General features: G+C 41.8%; 1 protein-coding gene across 1 annotated transcript in view; it reads left to right on the top strand.

Annotated features, from left to right (window-relative positions):
• DPP4 (dipeptidyl peptidase 4) overlaps window positions 1–19,139 on the top strand; it is a 48,842-nt gene extending 29,703 nt beyond the window's left edge. Inside the window, exons 19-27 of the mRNA XM_083493907.1 lie at window positions 1,947–2,022; window positions 4,931–5,125; window positions 5,573–5,627; window positions 6,320–6,419; window positions 9,746–9,810; window positions 15,923–15,995; window positions 16,236–16,309; window positions 17,740–17,877; window positions 18,643–19,139. Of these exons, the coding sequence (XP_083350033.1) occupies window positions 1,947–2,022; window positions 4,931–5,125; window positions 5,573–5,627; window positions 6,320–6,419; window positions 9,746–9,810; window positions 15,923–15,995; window positions 16,236–16,309; window positions 17,740–17,838 (737 nt within the window). The 3' untranslated portion in view covers window positions 17,839–17,877; window positions 18,643–19,139. The remainder of the gene's footprint in view (window positions 1–1,946; window positions 2,023–4,930; window positions 5,126–5,572; window positions 5,628–6,319; window positions 6,420–9,745; window positions 9,811–15,922; window positions 15,996–16,235; window positions 16,310–17,739; window positions 17,878–18,642) is intronic.
• Window positions 19,140–23,345: the final 4,206 nt, after the last annotated feature.

Raw genomic sequence — 23,345 nt, 5'->3', positions numbered from 1 at the left:
AGAAGGAGTCACACAGTGATGCTAACAAAACATAAAACAATGTTAAAAATAAAAACAACAGTAATCCCATCGTTTTAAGCAATTACCTCAAACAACCCAGGAATAAAAGCATTTTTAAAAAGGAGGGACCTTGAAGGGCAAAGCTGACAACAAATAAATTTATCAGCAGCCCAGTGCTGAATGGAAGTTTTTAGGTTGTTTTTGATGGCAATCCTACACCTACCAAGCCAAGCACATGACATTTGTCCAATCAAGGTGTATTTTGGTCACGTCTGAGCATACTAAGAATTTGTAAATGGCTTTGGCCTAGTATACCCGAAGGAGCATCTCTACCACCATTGTTCAGCCCGTACACTGAGGTCCAGCTCTGAGGGCCTTCTGGCGGTTCCCTCATTGCTAGAAGCGAGGTTACAGGGGAACCAGAGAGAGGGCCTTCTCGGTAGTGGCGCCCGCCCTGTGGAAGGACCTCCCATGAGATGTCAAGGAGATAAACAACTATCTGACTTTTAGAAGACATCTGAAGGCAGCCCTGTTTAGGGAAGTTTTTAATGTTTGAAGTTTTATTCTGTTTTAAATGTTCTGTTGAAAGCCACCCAGAGTGGCTGGGGAAACCCAGCCAGATGGGCGGGGTATAATATTATTATTATTACAATGCTTTTCAAGTTATATCACCTAAGCATAACTTGAAGCTTATCTTGTTGTTACATGCCCAGTCATGATTTTCCAGGGTGGGGATGGGTTTGTGTTGTGACAGACAAAAACTTTCTCCATACAAACAGTCTCTTAGTCTGCACATGATCCCTTTCTGCAACACCCATGCATAGTATCAATTCAGTAGCTTGCACAACTCCCCTCCCCCAAATTGAATTCAGTAAATTTACTTCTGAGTAGACATGGGTAGGACTGCAGCTTTAATATTCTTTTTGGGGGTTTTAAAATCAGGTTATTGTTTTTGGTTTGATTTAATATGTTGTGGTCTTGTTTGTGAACCGCCATGAGACCTCCGGGTATAGGGCGGTGTATAAATTTAATAAATAATAATAATAATGCTATTTAAAATATTTGTTAAATCAAACGGCACCTACTTCAAATGTTCTATTGAACATGTCCTGGGCTGTGATAGGTTTCCTTTCCCAGTACAGTAAAATTCCAACCTTTTTCATAAGAAGGAAGAGTAATGCCAAAGACATCTATGCCTATGGAGATTATGCTACTTTTTCATTTTGGAAAATTTCAGACTTTCTATGGTCTGAGGAAAGATGCTAATGATTGCATAATTGTGTTGTGTATCTGTCCCATAAAAATGTAGGTGAATGAATTACCCTTGATAACTTATTCTATATTGAAGACATTTCCATGCATGGAGATGAGGTTGCAGAATCTGTGGGCAGTATTACTTTTACGTAGAGCTGACCCACTGAAATTAAGGAACCTGGCTTAGTCATGTTCAATACCACCCTGTGTGTTTACAGGTACCAAAGCATTGTTATTACATATCTTGGCTTAGTTTGACCTGTGTTACAGTTCTTAGAAGTATAAAAATATGAGAAGGCTAGATTTTTCTCATATTGTCCCAATAGCCTTGTCAGGATTTTTAGGCATAGGGCTTTCACATAACTTTTGATGGATGTCCCTGTTTTAAAATGAAATACAAGTGAAGAACAGTGCTGTAGTAGTTTAGAACATTATGATTCCCCCTCTAACAGAAGAAATGTTAGGGCATTGTCACACAAAATTGGAAACTCACTGCCAAATTAATAGTTTGCTCACTCTGTAGTATTTAAGTACAAGTATGCTTTGCCAAAATGCTTATATCTAAGAATGTAGGCTTTTGCTTCAAGCCAGAATTGGAACTCACTCTAAACAAGACTCCACTCTTTTATATGAGTGTATCTTTCAGTTATTAGTTACTTGCCTCAGTGAAATGTTTTCATTCCTGTTTTCAGCATTCTGGTATCAGATGATCTTACCTCCTCACTTTGATTCGTCTTCATCAAAGAAATATCCTCTGCTTATTGATGTGTAAGTTGAAATGCTTGACCATATTATACTTTATTACTTGTCCAACTGGGTTCTGTATGAAGGTAAAACGAAACAGCAAATGTAATTGTCCTTATGATCATCAGCTTGACTTGATATGGTTCAGGGAGGTGAGGAGCCATTTAGTCAGGCCAGTGGAGTTGTTCTTGCTGCTGCCACTAGGTGAGATGGCTAATAAAAAGGTAAAGGACCCCGGACCATTAGGTCCAGTCGTGACCAACTCTGGGGTTGCTGCGCTCATCTCGCTTTATTGGCCAAGGGAGCCGGCGTACAGCTTCCAGGTCATGTGGCCAGCATGACTGAGCCGCTTCTGGCGAACCAGAGCAGTGCACGGAAACGCCGTTTACCTTCCTGCCGGAGTGGTACCTATTTATCTACTTGCACTTTGACGTGCTTTCGAACTGCTAGGTTGGCAGGAGCAGGGACCGAGCAATGGGAGCTCACCCCGTCACGGGGATTCAAACTGCCGACCTTCTGATCGGCAAGTCCTAGGCTCTGTGGTTTAACCCACAGTGCCAGTAGGTGACTATTTAGGGAGAAGAGGAGCTAAATAGTTTACTAGCAACCCTTTCAAAGACTATCATATAAACATAAATGCCAATTTTGGCTTTTTAAATAACAACTACCCACCAAATTTTCATGTGGTCAAAGAGTCTTATTTCATGGTATCGATGACCTATGAAGCCTCATGGGATCCTTGCTACTAATATACTGCTACTCAAGGACAGCCAGATCAGCAGCAACAAGTGAAGCAATTGCCAGGAAGGCCTCTCAGTCGTCCCAAACTTAGGTGTATGGATAAAGAGAAACCAAGAGGGAATCCTTGGTTGATTTGAGAGTTCACATTATTGCTTTATAAGCTTTTCATTTGTGCTGCTGCTAAGCAGTTTTTATGGCTGTTTCTTTCATCAAGATTGGGGAAATGCAGAAGAAAATATTTTCTAAATAATCCGAAACAAAAGCAAAAATGGGTTTCCCCCTTCAAACTACAGAAAAGAAATTCATCATGACTGGGAATGTTAAGGTGTGAGCTAAATCTTGTATATCCTGATGTATGTTGATAATATTTCTCTTGAAAACCGCATGCTCTACAGCAAGGGAAGAAATCTTGATCTACGTGCACTCAAATGTCTTTGTAATCAAATACCTAGTTGTTGCTGATGCAGGAAGAACTGTTATATGCCTTCCATCAGGCTATTGAGGCTCCTTCAGAGCTCCCACATCTTGGGGAAATGGTGGCTATCTTGCTTCCTGGCTTTTAAATCTATTGGCAGAAGATGTTCTTTCCTTCCCCCTCCTTACCATGCAATAAATAAATAAATAAATATATGTCTAAATACTGTTGAACATGATCAGAACAAAATATTTGGTTGAGTTCCAAGCAATGAACTCCAGCCTTCCTACTCTTGGGAGAAGATTCCAACTCTCCCTGGTGTCTGCGTGACTGTCAGGCTTACAGATATTAGCATCACATTATTCTTCATGGAAAAAATTAAGGCAATGCAAACATTTGTAATGTGAATGAGCATTTTATCCAGCGTAGGTTTTGCATTATAAACCCCATAGCTACCTCTATGAGACAAAAAAGAAAGATGCAAGGACTGTGTGAGCCTACTGCTGTTTTTGCTAAGCTTGTGTCAGCAATATATAGTGCCTGCCAATAACTAAGAACAATGAGAAGTAGCCTCAGGTAAGTTCTTAAATGTGACATTCCTAGAAGGTGTTGATTTTCCATTGCACTCACTGCTACCATTAGGAAACAAAGTACACAGGAGGTGCTCATTAGCTTTGAGGACAAGAAGTCAGGATTCTGCTGAAAACAGCTGGTTTGTTAATTCTCTTGAGCAGTAGACCTGAGCTTATTAAAATCAATTGAAACATTCTTACTGACATCAAGATATGATCTCTAGGTCAAGCCACTGTGTGCAGTGGAAAAAACTCTTAACTAGAAAACAAATACCAACTGATAGTTACTTTAAAAAAATAATATGTGGACCAGGAAATTGTATTGTATGCTGCACAACTAGTTAAAAAAACAGTCTCCCATACTTATCTTGAACCTGCAAGGGCAGGTCAGAAATATAACAAAGGCACATTCACTGGATCTTGAACATATGCTCTTGGCTGCTTTCTTTCTCCACACATCTCTGCACATATTAATGTATTTGCATTAATTACCCTGCCTCTTCCAATTGTGGATTACAAAAAATTGCTTTTCATAGTACAATGAAAACAGAAATACTATATTTGCTGAGAATTGACTCTCTGAGCGAATATACATTAGTTGTAACTGGGTTTTCTATGATTCTATTGATTTACATTTTTTAAAGCTTAATGGTGTTACATAATTATCACTGGAATTATTAATTATTTGCCTACTTAAAATTTCAATGAGCAGTAATGAGCAAGGCCTTTTGCTTTTTAAAAAGTGGTTCTTATTAAGTAAACTGAAGTCTGTTCTATAGTTTTTTAGGACAACATGTGGAAAGAATAACGTGGCAGTGATTTTTAGATGGCTGGCATGTTTTAATTGCAGAAACTTTGGAAAGGTGCATAAAAGCAAATCTAGAACTAGTTAGTACTACTTCAGTACAAGCAAGAATAGTTCTTCCATCTTCGTCTTTGGTGATCACTCGTAGCCGAGTAAGATTGTCTTCCATGACCATAGGTTTAACAGTGAGTCCATAAGTGATTGTGGAGGCCAGTTCTGGATCCACATGTCCCTCCACAGTGGGGACATAGGTTTTCTGGTGGGAGTTGAACACGGACAAACCAAGTAGTTCTTGAAATCTTAAATTCCAGTTGTATGTTCCTGTTTGTTTAGAAATTTAGTAATGCTGAAACAAATATAAAGCAGCTTGCGAAAGCTTACCTGTGACTTTTTTTATAGGTATGCAGGACCCTGTAGTCAGAAGGCAGATTATGCGTACCGGATTAATTGGGCAACATACCTTGCAAGCACAGAGGAGATTATTGTGGCTAGTTTTGATGGCAGGGGAAGTGGCTATCGAGGAGACAAAATCATGCATGCAATATATCGAAGACTTGGAACCTATGAAGTTGAAGATCAGATTGACGCAGCCCGGTAAGCACACCTCAACCCTTTCCTTTTAATGCTGCATGTTTAAGTAATCTTGTTGTGGGAAAGTGACTTTTGTATTTACTTACTATGCTGTGCTGCTATGAAATCGTTACTTTGTTAGTGTTTGTTTGAAATGCATTCCTGTTTCTTAGCTGTAAGCCGCTTTGAGCAAGATTTTGTTTGTGGGAAAGTGGCATACAAATGAAAGTAATGAATGAAAGAGTGCAAATGTTAGGGAACAAGTAATACAGAAAATAAACTTGGGCAGTAAAGGATTTGTTCCATAGACATACGTACCAACGCTTAAAATTTATTATGTTTGTAATTTATCTGGGAAGAAGGGGCAGTTGGGCTAAAAACTGCTAGGGAGCAATTGAGGGGCAGAATAAGTAGTGCTTTCTCTTGAGTCTCTGTGTTACCTCATTTATTTATTTTCTGTCTTTTTCTTAGGGCATTTGCTAAATTAAGCTATGTTGATGAGAGCAGAATAGCTATTTGGGGCTGGGTAAGTATTAAAGTTAACCCTCTTTGTAATCACCAAGTTAAATAATTAAAGAGATCCTAATGGAATTACGAAAAACATTTACACTTACTGGACCACTCTTATCTTGAGAAACAGAAAGCTATTTATGGATGTTTTGCTGCAGCTATGACCTAATAAGCATTAGCCTGGCAGCAAGTGTCCCTTTATTTCAAGCGTCATTACTTCGAACTTTCATTGAATATATTTATATGCCGCTTTTCATGAAATGTTACAAAGTGGTATACAAAAGGTGATGTAAAATATGTAATCACAAGCAGCTAATAAAAGAACTGCACTATTAGAAAAGTCGACTCATAAGGACACTGGCAATATTGGAGGTGGGGGGGGGGATATAATACTCCACCCCATCACCATTTTTATCCCATTTCTCCTCCAGAAGGAGCCTAGAGTAATCATAAACAAACATCAGCCATAAATATAACAAATGACAATTCTGCTAAAAATATTGTCAGGAAGAATAAGAATGTTTTCAGATTTGTTTAAAAGATGTTAATGGAGAAGGCAACCTCACTTTCACTAGGGATTTTATATATAAATGTGTGTGTGTGTGTGTGTGTGTGTGTGTGTGTGTGTGTGTAAATAAAATCAGGGTATAAGAATAGCAACAATGGACTCTTGATGTGTTTTAAGCAATAGGATTTATTTTCTCCTAGTCATATGGTGGTTATGTGACCTCCATGGTGCTCGGATCTGGAAGTGGTGTGTTCAAGTGCGGAATAGCTGTTGCTCCCGTGTCACGATGGCAATTTTACGGTATGTTCTGTTTCAAAATAAAATGGATAATTCCTCTGCAAAGCGTTGCAAAAATCATACTTGCAGCTGCTATATATATTCATAGGTATATTATCTTATTAAATTTGTATACTGCCCTTCATCTGAAGATTTTCACAACAGGGAAATTAAAAGTGCCATCAACTTGTGTGAGGGATTAACACAGTGTCTCTGGATCATAATTTCCATTAAAAAATAATAAAAAAGCAACTTGGAAGCGGAAGAGGAAAATAATCTGCTTAACCTTTAAAAGGCACAAAATCACTTAATATTTGAAATTTTACTATAATGCAAATGTCTGCATTTGCATTCCTCAAAAGTGCCATGTGTTCCAAAGTGTTTCAGGATCATTTCTGAATGTCATAAAATTCATTGGCACTGCTACTAACTTACTTCTACTTACAGTGAGCTCTAAAAAGAGGGGTCATTATATTTAATCCTTGTCTGTTAGGAAATTTGTCACTGCTGATTTAATATGGTATTAGGGGTTGTTTTTTAATTAAAAAAATTTGTCTACCAAAGCAGAGTTGGGAAACTTAATGCCCTGTTGTACCTATGTCTTTAACTCTAGTATTCAAATTATGGGATAGCCAAAGGGGTTCCATTTCCTTAGCTCTGGGTTTTTTGTTTCTTTTTAGAAATCTAAGGAAGAGGAGGATTTGGCTAAATCGGTTGGGAGATGGGGCTTGTGAGTTTTTTAAAGTGTTCCCTATCTTTCCCCTTACGTAAGCACCATTTAAACTCTCCCCACTTCAGCAGAGAGTAAGGATAGGGACAAGGGTGGTACTGGGACGCGGGTGGTGCTGTGGGTTAAACCACAGAGCCTAGGATTTGCCAATCAGAAGGTCGGCAGTTCGAATCCCCGTGACGGGGTGAGCTCCCGTTGCTCGGTCCCTGCTCCTACCAACCTAGCAGTTCGAAAGCACGCCAAAGTGCAAGTAGATAAATAGGTACTGCTCCGGTGGGAAGGTAAACGGCGTTTCCGTGCGCTGCTCTGGTTCGCCAGAAGCAGCTTAGTCATGCTGGCCACATGACCCGGAAGCTGTATGCCAGCTCCCTTGGCCAGTAAAGCGAGATGAGCGCCGCAACCCCAGAGTCAGTCACAACTGGACCTAATAGTCAGGGGTCCCTTTACCTTTACCTTAAAGGATAGGGCAGAGTGGTGGCAACACCATCCCAGGTTACAGAATGTCAGAAAGCTGCTACTGCATTTGTTTCATCCTTCAAAGCATCGAGTCAGAGGAGCTCAGGGTTGGTAGCAGTGGTGTCTGCCAACCCAGAGCTCCCCTGATCATGCCACTGCCCCCATGAGAGGCAGCACCAATTGGAGGGCACCTCAATGCACCACCGCTGTACAGAGTAGCATTTACTACTAGGTGGGTGGGGGCGAATTCAACCCACAAACATTCTAGGACACTTCATTACTGATCTAATTGCATGTGCTTACACAGTGCAATCAGGGTAGCGTTAGTTGAAATTTCTGAAGCGGGAGTACTCCAAATGCGGTATTGTGTTTGTGCAGACCAGAGACGGTCAATCTTTTTGAAAATAAAATTGAAAGAAAGGTTTGACCTCCTGAGGTGTGATCACGCACACCTTTCTTTGCCCTTCTGCTGCCTCTGTCAAAAAAGATTTTCCAGGTTTTTGAAACAATACCAAAACCTGTTCAGCAGGTGTGAAAAGCAGCATGACTGAACAAGCAACAATTCACTCCTTCAAATTGCCCACAATTGTGTCCACCTGTTGGAATTTACTGAAACTAGAGAACTTCCCCACCTCCAAATAAGACACATCTGCCAAATGCTGGTGTAGGGCAGTGGTGACCTGTGTCTCTGCCCTTAAGGAAAAGGCCAGAGTAGGGGGAGCTAGCAGCATGGTAGCAGGGTGGCGTGAAGGGTCCGATATAACTCTGGATATTAGTAAGCTTCAGCGTATGAAGACTGGGAACATTTGTAGGGTAAAAGTAGTGCTGTGCTGAAACCTGCCCTCCAAAGCTTTCCTGGTCAGTAAAAGAGGCTTTCGGTTTTTCTTCTGTTTATTTGTTTTGCATGGGTTGCTTTAGGAATTATATTTTATCATTGTGAGGTGATTGGATAGTGTGCATGTGTATTTATTCTTCTCACCACTGAACATTTTCCAGCTCTTCTGAAGCATTCCCAGTAGCCTATGAGCTCAAAAAAGCCCTAGGACAGGTGTTGCCATATGCTGTCCCAGGTGTTTTCAACTGGGGAGACTGGGGAGGGTGTCTACTCAACACCTGAGATCAATGTACTCACTGATTTTAAGGGAAGCCTTGCAAAAAGAGAGAAATCTTTCTGCAGTGAATGGCAGTAGGCAAGTATCCCTGCCTTCTTTACTTATAGGAAAGCCCAGCTGAGGATGTCAGGAAGTTTTCAATTAATGTGGGGAACTCAGCAAAGTTGCTGAGTGCAGGCTACTGTAGAGATGATTTGTAGAATGATAGAAAGGATGCTCATGAACAGCTCTCGGCCACCTCAAAAGTAAGATATGTTCAACAAAAACTCCACCCCACCCATCAGAATTTCACTGAAATTTTATCTCCCATTTGATAATTTCTGGATATAAATTTGTTCCTTGTGAATTAATAGGGAAGGTTCAGGGGGAGGGATGAAAGAGAATTTTTTGGCACATCGCTAGGCGAGATTGATCCCTTGCCTTTGCAAAAGCCAACAACAACAAAAAACCCTTAAGTGACCATCTGCTACGTTTGTATAGACACTTAACTGTTCTGTTTGTTCTTGATTGCTACAGTAGCCTGGGAAAAGTGGAGGCCTCATCTTCTCCCAGTCATGAGGACAAAGTGGCAAAAGTAGAGGAAATGGCTTGTTATGAGCCTATGTATCAGGTTAGGAGGCCAGAAAGCAGAAGGGTTAACTGCCTATATATGATACATGACATCTCTCCACCCCCCACCCCCGTGAAGTTTTCTGACAAAAATGGAAATATATCAAGACAATAAAATGTGCATGTATAGTATGAATGAGTTGGGTTTGTGTAACTGGGTTAATAAGTTCATAAGAGCCTGGGAGAGCCAAAGGGTGCTGACTGTGAAAAAAATAATAATGCTTTATCTGTAACATCTGGTAATCTTGCTGATTGGAAATTGGTGTCTACTGACATCTGATTTCCTGATCAGGGGTTACTCACTCAACTTGTTTCCATTTTCTTCTTTGGTTTATCTTGTCTGTTTCTTCTTTTCCTCCTTGACTTGCATGTTGTATGCCAAACTGCCCTTAAAATAATATCATTTTACAATATTTCTTTGCATTCTCTCCCCCCCCCCCCAGATTCTATTTATACTGAACGCTACATGGGCCTTCCTGAAAAAAGTGATAACCTGCCTTACTATGAGGTAAGCATGTAACCCCTGGTAAACCCTAGTCCTTCCCACCTCATGCAGCTACTAAGCTCCCTTTTCACCTTCCCATCCCCATTTCTGAAGCCATTTCTCTCTCCTATTCTGCAGTCCCTCTTTCAGTCCTGTTTTAATCTTCACACCATAACCTTGCACATAAAGCACCGTCATGTTAACTGCCTGGATCTCTCTCCCCCCTCCCCATTCTGAACCCATCCCTCCTGTTCTGCAACCCTCTTTGTATTCCCATTTGTACCTCCAATTCCACTGAAGAGACAATCCGTTGTTTGTTTGTCTGAAAACTTGAGGTTAGTTAAACCATGGCTTAGTGTTATGTGTGAAGCAGACCAACACTGGCATATAGAGTTTGGTTCTCACCAAAGTTTGAAAGTGAGAGATGTGGGGCAGAGAACAGGGATAGAAGGTGCTGCTAAACATTCACCCAAACGACTGTGTAAATCTGGTATCTGTCATGGTAAAACTGGTTTCTGTTTTTATTAAAGGACTCATTATAGTACTAAAAACCATCAAGTAGAACAAATTACTAGGTGGCTTTGGGCAAGTTTTTCTCACCCCCCACACCCTGTCTGTATCACAGAGAGGTTAAGATAATGAAATAATCCTGCAAACTCTAATCTCATCTGTGTACAAATTAATAAATAAGGTAAAGGTAAATGTACCCCTGCCCGTACGGGCCAGTCGTGTCCGACTCTAGGGTTGTCTCTTGGGGCCAGCGCTGTCCAGAGATACGTCCGGGTCACGTGGCTAGCGTGACGAAGCTGCTCTGGCGAGCCGGCACCAGCGCAGCACACAGAAACGCCGTTTACCTTCCCGCTAGAAAGCGGTACCTATTTATCTACTTGCACTTGGGGGTGCTTTTGAACTGCTAGGTGGGCAGGAGCTGGGACCGAACGATGGGAGCTCACCCCGCCGCGAGGATACCAGGAGAGTAAATAGTATTAGGTGCAGACTGCACAAACTACAAGCCAGAACAAATTGTGCACAAATCTGGATATATCCACCTAAAAGTATGTACTTGAGATCTCAAGTCTGATAGTCATAGGGGCCTCCCCCCCCCTTTTGTCCTTTTTAGGAGATAAAATAACAAAAATGGTGGGGAATCCTTGATACAGTAAAATGGGTTTTGGACCTTTTTGCTGCCTCCCCTTCTGTCAGCTATCTCCGTGATTTATGGACTCTATGTAAACTTCCTCATCCAAATAGTTTTGACGTATCACCACCTTCCTCCTTGCTCCCAACCCCAGTCCTTATTACTTTTCTATTTTGACTTCCTGTTTGCTGAACATCTTGGGGTTCTGTTCAGGCAGCCTGAGGGGTAGCAGATCCGCACGGCAATTTTGCAAATGAAAAGTCTCTTAACTTGCTACAGATTGAAATGTTAGTGCTCTGGGTGCACAATGTCACTCTGCAACTTCACGGCACAGATGGCACCAGAGGACTGTATAATCCTTTTCTGCCAGGAGTCGAGTTTTCTTGGCACGGCATCTATTGCTGGCAGTGTCCACGTTGAAACTGCCAGTACCAAAGAGCTAAAGGTTTCCAATGTGTTACTCAGAGGATTAAATTGGAGAGGCTGTAAACTAGGAAGAGGGAGGGGTACATATACTGATTTGACTGTTTCAGTGCACTTTGTTCAACTCATGTTACAAGAGTCAAGTGGGAGGGGGAAGGACTCTTCTTGGCATAGGAAGTTAACTAGGGTGGATTTCTCTCTTCTCCTCCATGACCCCCAATATCTTTGTTCTACGATAACCATGTTTCCGCCTCCCTCTCCAACTAAGCAGGTCACCATGTTTAGGATTATATCCCTCCTCTATTCAAGAATTAAACATGGGGGTAAATTTGATTCAGTTCACATTTCACAGCTAATCTATCCAATTTGCAATTTCTGAAACAACAAGCAACCCAAAACATAGCCACCTTTTGAAATTTGCCCTTCCTTAAATTTTGCAATGTGGTTCTCCAGAGAAGTGATGAGTTCCAAAATGCATATACTAGGGTAAACGGTGCATGAAAATGCATTTACTTGTGAAAATGGCAAACAAAAATATTAAGGGGAAACTGCTTTGGGGGAATAATGTGTGCATTGGGCAAAATGTGTGTATGAGGAGAAAAATACTGATAAATTTTCCTGAGGACTCTCTCTCTCTCTCTCTCTATATATATATATGGCAGACCAATGCAGAGCATCAAATTTAAGAACAGAAAAATGAGAAGTGAAGAGTAAACAAGATTGACTAGGGATGGGTGAACCTGTCAAACATGTTTTTTTAGGTGGCAGTTCCTTCTAAAAGCAATCAAGGAAGAGTCCAGTCAGAAGGATTAATTGTAGCACAGTTACACTTTAGTTGCTGCGGCTAACCATACTAGAGAGGCAAAAAAGAGGCACCTGGGATTATTTTACCTGGCCATCTCATTTGCTATTGGCTTTACACAAGACCCATAGGATTCAATGAAGGAGGATGTGGTGTGGGGAAGTAACAGTTCAGCAATGGCAAGGTACTGGGAGTGGAAATAGCATCTGGTCCTTGCATAGCTGGACTAAAGAGTCAGGGCTCTTAATCCCCAGTTGTAAACTGCCAAGGAATGGGACTGGACTGGATGCCAGTGCAAGGAACACCAGCAAGGCAAAAGTTTGACCTTTAAAAAAATAAAAAAATAAAAATTAAAGCCTGTGACAACGGCAGTACCAATTTTCTTGGAACCTAAATTAACTGTGGAAGTGTGCTGTGGGGTAACAGTCTAGTCCAGGCACCCCCAACCTTCAGCCCTCCAGATGTTTTGGACTTTAATTCCTATCATCCCTGACCACTGGTCCTGTTAGCTAGGGATCATGGTAGTTGTAGGCCCAAACATCTGGAGGGCCAAGGGTTGGGGGTGCCTAGTCTAGTCACATTTATTTTCATGTATTTATTTTTTTAAAATCAAGCCACAGCATAAAATGTAAGACCTGTATAAGTGTTCAGAAGAAGAGCAAAAGAACAAAAACCAAGGCATGCCAAATTTCAGTTTTGTATACAGTCATTCTTGAATTCAGGAAAGAAAATGGATCCAAGTGATAAGATTGTCTTTTATTCTTCCCACTGCTACTCCTAGCCCCAGCCTTGGCCATATATTAACCTTCTCTTCAGTTATCAAACTAAACCAAACCAAACAAGTAGTAACTTGAAGCTGGTGCTGGTGAGGCAGTATCAGTGCCAGAATAAGCTTAGTCAGTTTTGACTGTATGTGCCCTCATCTGGTTCTTGTAATCTAATAGTTAGAGGCAGAATTCGTTTCTATGAAGGTGTCACTTTCCCTCTCAGCAACCAGCAGTAAACCACCTCTGTGTTGCTGTTAAATGGGTTCTCTGCTTAGATGAATATGCAAGGGCATCTTCAGGCAATCTTCCCTAACCTGGTGTCCTCCAGATGATGTTGGAACTACTACAACTACCATCATCACTGTCCAGTGGTCAGGTTGGCTGCAGCTGATGGGAGTTGTCTAAAACACCTGGAGGGCACCAGGTTGGGAAGGAACGTAGCAAGAGCCCCCTGCTGGATCAGGCCAAATGTCTGTCTACTCCAACACTGTTCCCAAAGTAGCCAACCAGCTGCCCATGGGAAGCCAGAGAACAGAACCCGAGTGTAACAGCATCCTCCCTGACTGCGATAGCCAGCAACTGTTATTGAGAGGTGGAGGTAGAATAGAGCCTAGAAGGCTGATCTGGGACCTGGTTCACACATGCATGTACATCACTTGATTAACATGCACTTGATGCCTGGCCACTGAGTGTGTGAACTTCCATTGGAAGCCATTCTTGTTTTGAGAAGATGTAGGCTGTTGTGACAATTCTGTCTGTGGTGTGATTATCTGAGATGGCCTTTTTGCATGTGCAAGTCATAGCTTGATATGGCAGTTATCAGATGACAAAACATGTGTGAACCAGCCCTAGGAGAAGAGCAGGCTTGCTGTTAATCTTAACAGGATGATTACCCTCCTTAACGCACAAAAAACCGCACTTGTGCTGAAACACCAGCAGTAATAAGGCCTTATATTTTGTATGTATCCAGAGGCTTGCATGTGCCTAAGAAGGTTAATCCTAAATTGCAGCCCTGTCCACATTAAACAGCTTTGTAAAGGAGAGGAAGGTGATGAGAAAGGTCAGTTGCGGTGTTGTGTAGAAAAAGCAAGGAAGGACACCAAAAACAGTAAAAACTGTGTGCACCACCCCAGAAACAAGAGAATGCCTGAAGGAAACTGGACTGACATATTAAGAGCTGGAGGGGAGGGGGAGAGAAAGCTGATGATTTGGGGAGGGGAGGAGATGGTGATGTCATAGGCTACCAGGAGAGCGTGCACCAGGGGGGACTGTTAAACTTGTGAAAGAGGTTGTTTTGCAGCTCTCTCTGAATTTGAAATGCTGTTGGCAAGTATTTGAAGCAGTCATAGATTTGGCAATCTTCTGCTAGCAGATTTGAAATGTTCAGTCCTCAAGAACTGCTGCATCATTAGGTTATGCAAAACAGGGTACAATTTTGTAAATATGCCATCTTGTACTGATATGACATTTGTTCTATTATCCAAGAAATATGCCGAAGGGAGAGAGACCTTCAGATTCCAGCCAAATGTTAACTTGTTTGTTGAGTGCTGATAAAATGTTGACTGCTGTGTGATCTTTTCACAAAGCCAGTTCCCCTTGCAGTGGCCTTACAACTAAAGTGTAGCAAAGGGCAGTAGAGAATTTCTGCACTTGGGTTCATGCAAACTATATAACCATGCAACAAGATTTTTCCCTACAAAAGATTCTATTTCACTTGCATCCCTTGTAACTCTTGGTTGGGAGCATGGAGCTCAGTTCCCTTCTTGTAACTATGGTGTAGTTTATTCCATAAACAAACAATGTGTTAAACTCCTCAGGTTCTGCTTAATGACTAACACCTGGGAATGGTGTCTGAATTTTTGTGTTACTTGATTTTTGGGAGCTATCTATACAAGAGTTTGCTGAATGCCAAGAAGTGAGAAAAAACGAGGTCAGAGACTGAATAGTTGTTTGCATGTGTTTTTATTATTTTTTTATTGTTATTTTGGCTAAGATGCTCTAGATTACTGCATCATTTCCCATCCAAAACAATGATGCACAGCTCCACTAAGTCCACACGAGGGACCATCAGGGAACCATATGGGAAGGCAGTGCAAAAACACCTGCGTAATACCTCCATTTTTTGCAGAGATGCTCAGTGCAACATGAGAGAATGAATGATGTGCTTATGTATCTCTGGCTGCAGCCTGCATTTCCCATTTCTGGAAAGAGGGCACATGCCACACTGAAGAGATGGTCAGCATACTCTGCTTTGACATCACTGGCTTTTAGCTTTGGGGATAGATTCCATATTTGCTCTTTCCCCTTTGACAAGGGGATTGGTGCCATCAAGCTCAGCAGGTAGATCAGTGAAGATTCAGGTGATTTCCAGCCCAACAGTAGATCCTAGAATAGGCTGTGACAAGTGAATTCAGGTACTTGGTGGCCCATTTTAATGCTAACAGCAGGTGTGGAGAGAATCTGCTGGAGGATGTGATATCTGATTTTTGCTTCTCATGCCATGTACCATTTCTTACACAGTGGTATCTCTGGTTGCAGACAGGATCTGTTATGGAGGTCCGCCGGATCCCAAGGTTTTCGCAACCGGAGAGACCACTTCTGTGCACACACGCGTGGCAGTAGAGCGCTTCTGCGTATGTACAAATATACTTCCGGGTTTGCCGCTTACGTATCCCAAAGTTTACGTAACTAGAGGAACACGTAAGCGGAGGTACCACTGTATGCAGGTCTGCATCAGGGCCACCCTACCGTTAGGCAAAGTGAGACAGCTGCCTCAGGTGGCAGATGTGGAGAGCCGGGCAGCAGCCCCCCGTTTCCCCCCTAGGAACTGTAAGCTAGCCTGCTGTCCCCAGGTGAAGATCCTGTGGAATATACTGTCTCGGTACCATTGTTAAGACTCTGCTACTAGTCCTGTTGGATTCTATCCATGGAATGAGAGGGTGCCATCTTGCCCTTGGAACCACTCAAAAGCAGACTACAACTGAAATTTCTGGTTGTTTGTTTTAGAATTCCACAGTTATGGCAAGAGCGGAAGAGTTCCGAAAAGTTGACTACCTCCTGATCCACGGAACAGCAGATGGTGAGCTGCTCTTAATTCAATATCATTAGATATCATACATTTGTAGTTTTGCTCCTGACAAATCAGAAGCACAATGGGACAGCATAATAATGCAACCTTAAGGACAGTTCTGTTTGTGCATGTTTATTAGCTGGGCTGGAGAGTTGTGGTCCAGCTCTGGTCATTGGGTTCCCTGCTCTATCTATGGCTTAGCAGATGATATTTTGAATTTATGCATGGTATTTTCTCTGTCCTTCCCAGATAATGTTCACTTTCAACAAGCAGCCCAGATTTCAAAAGCGCTGGTTGACGCACAGGTGGATTTCCAAGCAATGGTACGTGCTAAGATGCTTGCTAGGCATACTGTTTGCATTCTAAACTACAGTGGTACCTCTGGTTATGAACTTAATTCGTTCCAGAGGGCCGTTCCTAACCTGAAACCGTTCTTAACCTGAGGTACCACTTTAGCTAATGGGGCCTCCCGCTGCCGCCGCTGCACAATTTCTGTTCTCATCCTGGGGTAAAGTTCTTAACCCGAGGTACTACTTCTGGGTTAGTGGAGTCTGTAACCTGAAGTGTTTGTAACTCGAGGTACCACTGTATGGGGCAGCGTTTACAAATCGTGTTTTGAACTACTCACCCTGAACTAAAGTGGAATACATGGGAGCACCCATATTCTTCCCCACAATGGAATTTTCTAGAAACAACAATGCACCATGATGTAGCATTATTAGGGCTCACCTGAGATATTTTGCCACTGTAGGCAAAATGCTCCAATGCCAGCCCTGCCCCCCCCACAGGTCCAGGCCTCCTGCCCCCACTGTTGTACCCATGCTGCTGCTGGCCCTGCCACTGTAACTGTATCCTCACCTGCAGCTCTGCCTATGCTGCTGCCAGAATGCAGTGGCGAGGATGCAGTGGTGAGGTGGGCCCTGGCAGCAGTGGAGGTGGGGAGGCAGCGGATCTGCTGTCTGAAGCAAATGGCTTTGTCTCATTTATAGGCCTCCCCTGAGCACTGTTCTCACAAAACGAGGAGGCAAGCTTTTTGTTTTTAAAAGGGGAAATTTTCTTTTGAATTCCCCTCCTCTATTACTGAGTGTTCCTAGCCAGTAGTTACTATTTCCAGTTACCGGGAAGAAAACCCAATTTGACATATGGGGACTTTTGTCCTCTTTCTTTCTTTCTTTCTTTCTTTCTTTCTTTCTTTGAGGAGGGAACCTGCTACTTTATTTTCAGTCTTCCAGCCTCCTGAGAGTGAGAACTGGCATATCCATTCACTCATAACCAATTAAACTAACTTTTCTTCAAAACATTATGCTAGAATAGTCATGTTAAAACCAACTGGGAAGTCAGATCTGCAAGAAAACAATGTAAACCACATCCTACGGAAGCCAGTGGCAAGGTGACCCATATCCTTAATAAAGGGCACAATTTCATTAAGTCAGACTGGATTTAAGCACGCTTAGCCCAGACACACAGGGCATTTGACCAACTTTAACATTTCAAGTAATTTCACTGCAACCTTGAAAGGAATTTTGCCATTTGGTTTCAGCACCAACAAAAGCATCATCTCTGTTTATCCATCTGAAACTGGTAGCCTATTTTATGCCGTATTGTGAAATGTATTTTCTGCTCTGATCATAAGGCTTGGGGAGGGGTGGGGGTGGGGGTTTGGAAATAGAAGTAAGAGCAGCAGCATCGACAGAAACCTCTTGCAGCGTTGCATAAATTGTGTTTCATACCATATCTTTCTCTCTCTCTCCAGTGGTATACAGATAAAGATCATGGCATTGGAGGATTGGCCCATAACCATATCTACACCCATATGACCCACTTCATCAAGCAGTGTTTTGCGCTGTCATAAGACCGGGAAGCCAGTTTGCTTTGCTCACGCTGATAACCGGTTTGTGAAGTTATTTCTGGGGTAGGTGGGAAACAAGAGCACTTTCCTCTTTGTCTTCCATTGAACGAAAGACAGTAAAATTTGATTTCTATGGATACTTGAATGAGATAATCATTTTTGCAATTCCTTTTTACCACAGTCCATTGAATATGAACCAAAGATCTGCAGGTCTCTTGTCACACAAGCAAGAGCTGTCAGGAAGGGCAGAAAGCAGATAAAATGTGGATCTGTTTTCAGGATCTCCCTGGCTTTTTAAAAGTTGATAATAGATGCTGGGAAAGGGGTTTTGAAATCCTTTAACTGCTCAGTTTCTCCAGTACTCCCCCCACCCAAAGTTTCTGTTAATGCCTTTAAAAGCCAAGGAAGTAGTTCGGAAGTCATATACCCACAAGTAAATATAACAGGGTGTCTGTCTGTGTGTTTCACTAATGTCAAGACTGGAGTCAGTAATTTCAAAGCTGAAGTATTTGATGGAAACTCAGACCTTTTAAGGCACACAAATAATCGAGAATAGCTCTAAAGCAAATTCTAGAATCAGCACCACCTCATGGTGCTTCTTCCAGAACTTTTTTTTTATTAAACAAAAACCTCTTAGACATCTTGCCATACTAAGTAGTATATAAATTTATAAACTGCCATCATTTGGTAACAACCCATCATTTGGTAACAACCCTCTAAAAATGGAATTGTTGCCAGCTGCTCAGGCTGCCCCTCCTGCATTCAGACCCAGGAGCGGCTCACCTGTTCCTTACACCTCTTTTCTAGTGAATGAAGCCAGATCCCACAAGTTGGCAGAACACTTTTGAGAATCAGGAACAAGTGCTTATTTATAAAGTAGAGCTCCCATCCAATTGTTTTAGGTACCATCAGCATCATTTTTTTCCAAAGGACCAACTCATTGCAACAACAATGTGATCATACCTATACGTGCCTTAGATTTTGAAAGCACGACTATGCAAGTGATTTTACCAAGAGCAGTATTCTGGGTAGCAATCTTCTTGATAACACCAGGACTTGAGTTTTGTGAAAGTTCATACCACTGCCATGGGTTTTTTCCCCATTTTATATGCAAGGTAAATTGTCGACACAATTCCATGAGTGTGCAGGTCTTACATGTAATAAAGTCATATTTGTGATACGCGGGACTATTTCTTGTGTGTTTTATTGGAAGTTAGCCATCAGGTATATTAATCACTTATTTGTTAACTTTTCCACTAATTGAGAGATTGCTAACGCAGTAAAATAACGAGAACATTCTATAATTGTGACAGTTCCTATTTGTTACTTTAGCAAAATGTATCACAAGTGCATTATGTTAGCACCAGCTCCATGTGGCTACAGTGGTGCCTCGCAAGACGAAAAGAATCCGTTCTGTGATTCTCTTCGTCTAGCGGTTTTTTCGTCTTGCGAAGCAAGCCCATTGACGGATTAGCGCTATTAGCGGCTTTTAGCGGCTTATCTGCTGATTGGATCAGCTGATAAGTGGCTTAGCGGCTTAGAAAAAGGGGGGGAAGGGAAAAAACCCAGCAGGAACTCGCAAGACATTGTCGTCTTGCGAAGCAAGCCCATAGGAAATTCATTTTGCGAGGCACCTCCAAAACGGAAAACTCTTTCGTCTTGCGAGGCATTCGTCTTGCGGGCACCACTGTATTAGTGACATTAGGTGTGAATTCAAAACAGGCAAGAATGGGAGGTGAGGGAACCTTGGCACCGAGAAGAAAAACCAAAGCTCTGCAGAGGCACAGCACAGAAGACAATGCATCCTTATAATATAACATTAAATAAAGCCAACATTGATGAATTTAACATCTATCTTTTCTTTCTGTCAGTCTATATTAAGGCAAGGGTGGGGAAAGATCAGTAGCATATGGTATTTTCTATACTAGCTATATTCCCAGAATAAACTTGCATTTGGGTGCCTGGATTTTAAAGAACAAACTGTGGTGAACATAGGGCAGACTGATACCTTTTTTCCATTCATGGCTTGCTTTCACTAGATCAGGATAACTGTACTCTGCCTGCAGTGGGTAAAAAGCAGCAAGCATCATAAATACAAGCATGGAGAATAGTTAGGATAAATATTTTATTTCCATGTAACAGCTCTTAAGATGTGAAAAACACAAGTAATTCTATTCACATATACACTTTACTTAAACTTTTGTAATAAATTACATCCAAGAAATTCAGCAGTTGTGACCAGGAAATATGAAATTAAAAGTAAATAGAACACTACCATTTGCATTTTATTTTATTACTTCTCTGTGTGATTTCAGAATGGAATAGCAAAATTCACACAAAAACAGAATATGTAAATAATAATTAAAAAAACCAACCTCAAAAATGCTGAACGAAAAATGAAGAATGCCATTAAATACGCTGATTTATTAGTATCAAGGAAACTATTCAGATGAAATTTCTGATTTTCCTTTGATCAGCAACTTATTAAAAACACCAGCAGTCTCTTTCCAGGAACAAATTGTGTTGCCTTGCTATGCTAGACTCACCTCACCACAGCTGGATTGCTACAACTACAGTAACAAAACACTTTATTCTTAATGTAGCTTCTCTAAATTTACACATACAATTGTATTAAACTAAACTTTTGTTTGGGGTGGGGGAGGGGAAGTAGCACAATTTGCATCATATGAAATTGGATTATGCTAAGCAGAATCTGATAAGAGAACAAGCTGCGGTCCAAAAATAGCATTAGAAGCAATGCTTTCTGTTATGTCCATCTGATTTAGCCTAATTTTGGCACAAGAGCAGCTGGCGTAATGTTACTGTTTGAAGTAGAAGGCATATGGAGATGGAAAGCCCAGATTCACACTCTGCAGTCATTGAACAATGACAGCTTGTGCAGATGCATGTGGTGCATTTCTCAGGCCCTGCCCTGCCGAAAATGACCCTCTTCAGTTTCCACTGGTGCTGTGGTTTGCTGCCTGTGCAGGTGCTTGCTTACCCAAGTGTGCACTGGCAAACTATAGGCCTCTTTCCAGATGTAACACTGCTGTTGTTTGTGCCGCGTTAATCCCCAGGGCTGGTGTTCCATGCAAATCCTGTCTGCTATCTCCACGTGGATGGCAATTGTCAATGTCCCCTTAACCTTTAGCTCTGCATTTACAGCAGGAATAATGCTATCTGTTCTACCTTGCAGAGAGGACTAGGGGAAAAAACTCCATTAGAAAAGTGTACTCTATCAAAGGACCGGGATTATTTTCTTCAGGACTCCCTAGTACTCCCTACAGGTGCCATCCAGGGGACCAGTTTTTGTCATCTGATGAACCACCAGCAGCTAACATGGGCTGAAGCATCCCGTAGGTGAACTTGCGTGGATCAGATGTGGATAAATGGGAACCCTACAGATGGTGGGCTGTAAGTCCCACCATCCCAGACCATTTGGCTACACTGCCTGGGGCTGATGGGACTTTGAGTCTAACACCACCAGGTAAGCAACAAGTTAGGGTTAAAGCCATTTCCAAGTTGCCTTCATAAAACGGAACCATGTCCGATTCGGCTCTGGGAATTTGTTGCATGCTTGTGCACACATGCACACACACACAAGGCCGTGAAATTCACCAACCAGATGAGAGAAAGACACCCAGTCCTTTGCACACGTGATTGAGCTCTGGCACATGTGAGCTGCCAATACACTTCGTAGAAGAGCCTAGTTTCACATGTGTAAGAGCTTTGAGTGTCAATACAAGCTGAATGGGGTTTTCAAGGGGGCCGATTTTCACTCCCCACTAATCTTGCACAGAATTCCCTCTATAGTTGTGTAGCTGTGTAGAGCTATGCACATGACTGCAGAACTCAGCTAAGGATTAGGTTAGGCAACTTTGAAGGTACAAAAAGCAGCCTTTCTGAGATCTGCAGCAATTCCCTCGACACGGAAAGCCCAAAGGAATTTGTTCCTGGTATTCAAAAGCACTGGTGCATTTATAAGATCTGATTTTGCGTGGAATAACCAATCAGCACCCCTCCAACATAAACAACAAAAACCACAAGCCTGTTAAAAACTAAAGACATATCAAATAATATCTATAACACTGTCCCGCTTTTATTCCACCTTCTCCCACCCTTGCCTGCAGCCCACTCTACCCTTCTCTTCCAGGGAAGCACAGTGGGATGGCCAGTTACCTAGTTTTATAAAGATGCAGACAGTCTGCTCTGCCCTGTCCACATTCTACTCCAGCAGGAGTACCTGTGCACACAGTCATGGGGGCAAGCCAGATCTACAGAGGGGAAGTGTGATTGACTACTCAATTGAAGGCAAGGGATGGGTGCCTTGCTGCCCCCTGGCTCTCTGTGTCAATAGCTAAAACTGGCCAAGGGTAGGCTCCACTGAGTCCTACTGGTATCCTTTCCCAGCATATGAAGCTGCATGTGGGAGAGGAGCTGGATCCCGCCCAGGGTTTGATCTTGCTATTTGGCTAATAATACAAATTTAGGACCATAATAAAATCTACAGTCTATTTTTTTATTTAAAAAACGTCTTCATTCCAAACATATGGAAATGCATGCCTTTTGTTTAAAAATTTAGCTAAACAACTAACAAAGGCCAAGTTCCTTTTTTCTTTTGGCAAAACGGGCTTTAGGCCAATAAACTGGCCCTCTGAAAATTAGGGTCAGAACTCCCAGTCACTTCAACGGGATCATGATATCAAAGTTAACTGACAGCGGCAGACAATTCAGCCAAGTTTGGAGCACATTACAGTCCGGTTGATATGAACGGAAGAGTTAAACAGACTCCTTGCTCTTCCCCTGAAATCAATATGACTTATAAGTGCTTAACTTTGCCTAGACTTTTGTCTAGAATTTATTGGAGAGAGAAAAGCAAATTTTTAAATTAAAAATAATAATAATACTAGCATGCATTTGATGACAGAATGAAAAGAACCCCCTAGCAAAAATATAGGTAGGATTTATACCTGGATAAACTCAATACCTGCCTATGACTAGACAAGTGCTTAACATCGCATAGGAATTGAAGGGCAAGTATTCAGAGGTGTAAAGCAATGGCCCAAAGACCATCCTTGATGAGGGAGTGGAAATCCTACTGCCCATCTCTGTAAAGAATTATAATACAGTAAGCTAGAGGAAAAAAGTGGATTATTTACCACCACAATGCAGCTGTTGGACTAACCACTGCAACATTTAGTACAGTACAGTATAAGATATTGTAATAACAGCTTGCATTCACAACAAATACTGTATGGATATTGCACATCGATGGATGTGGCATTCCCCGCCCCCCCCCCAACAAGATGAGAGCATGTTAACGATATCCTATATAACTTTATATATTATATTACTTTATCTTTACATATAAATTTAAATATTAAATATCCAGTATTAAATCAAGGAAAATTGCACAAATATAGGGTCCGATCCTGAAAGTCACACACACATACACACCCACACACATACGCCCACGCACACACATACATACAAGCCATGATTTTTAACTG

The sequence above is a fragment of the Podarcis liolepis genome (assembly GCF_965112155.1).
Source record: "Podarcis liolepis genome assembly, chromosome: 1".
In the NCBI taxonomy this organism is placed as follows: Eukaryota; Metazoa; Chordata; class Lepidosauria; order Squamata; family Lacertidae; genus Podarcis; species Podarcis liolepis.
This window is presented reverse-complemented; position numbering and strand designations above follow the sequence as displayed.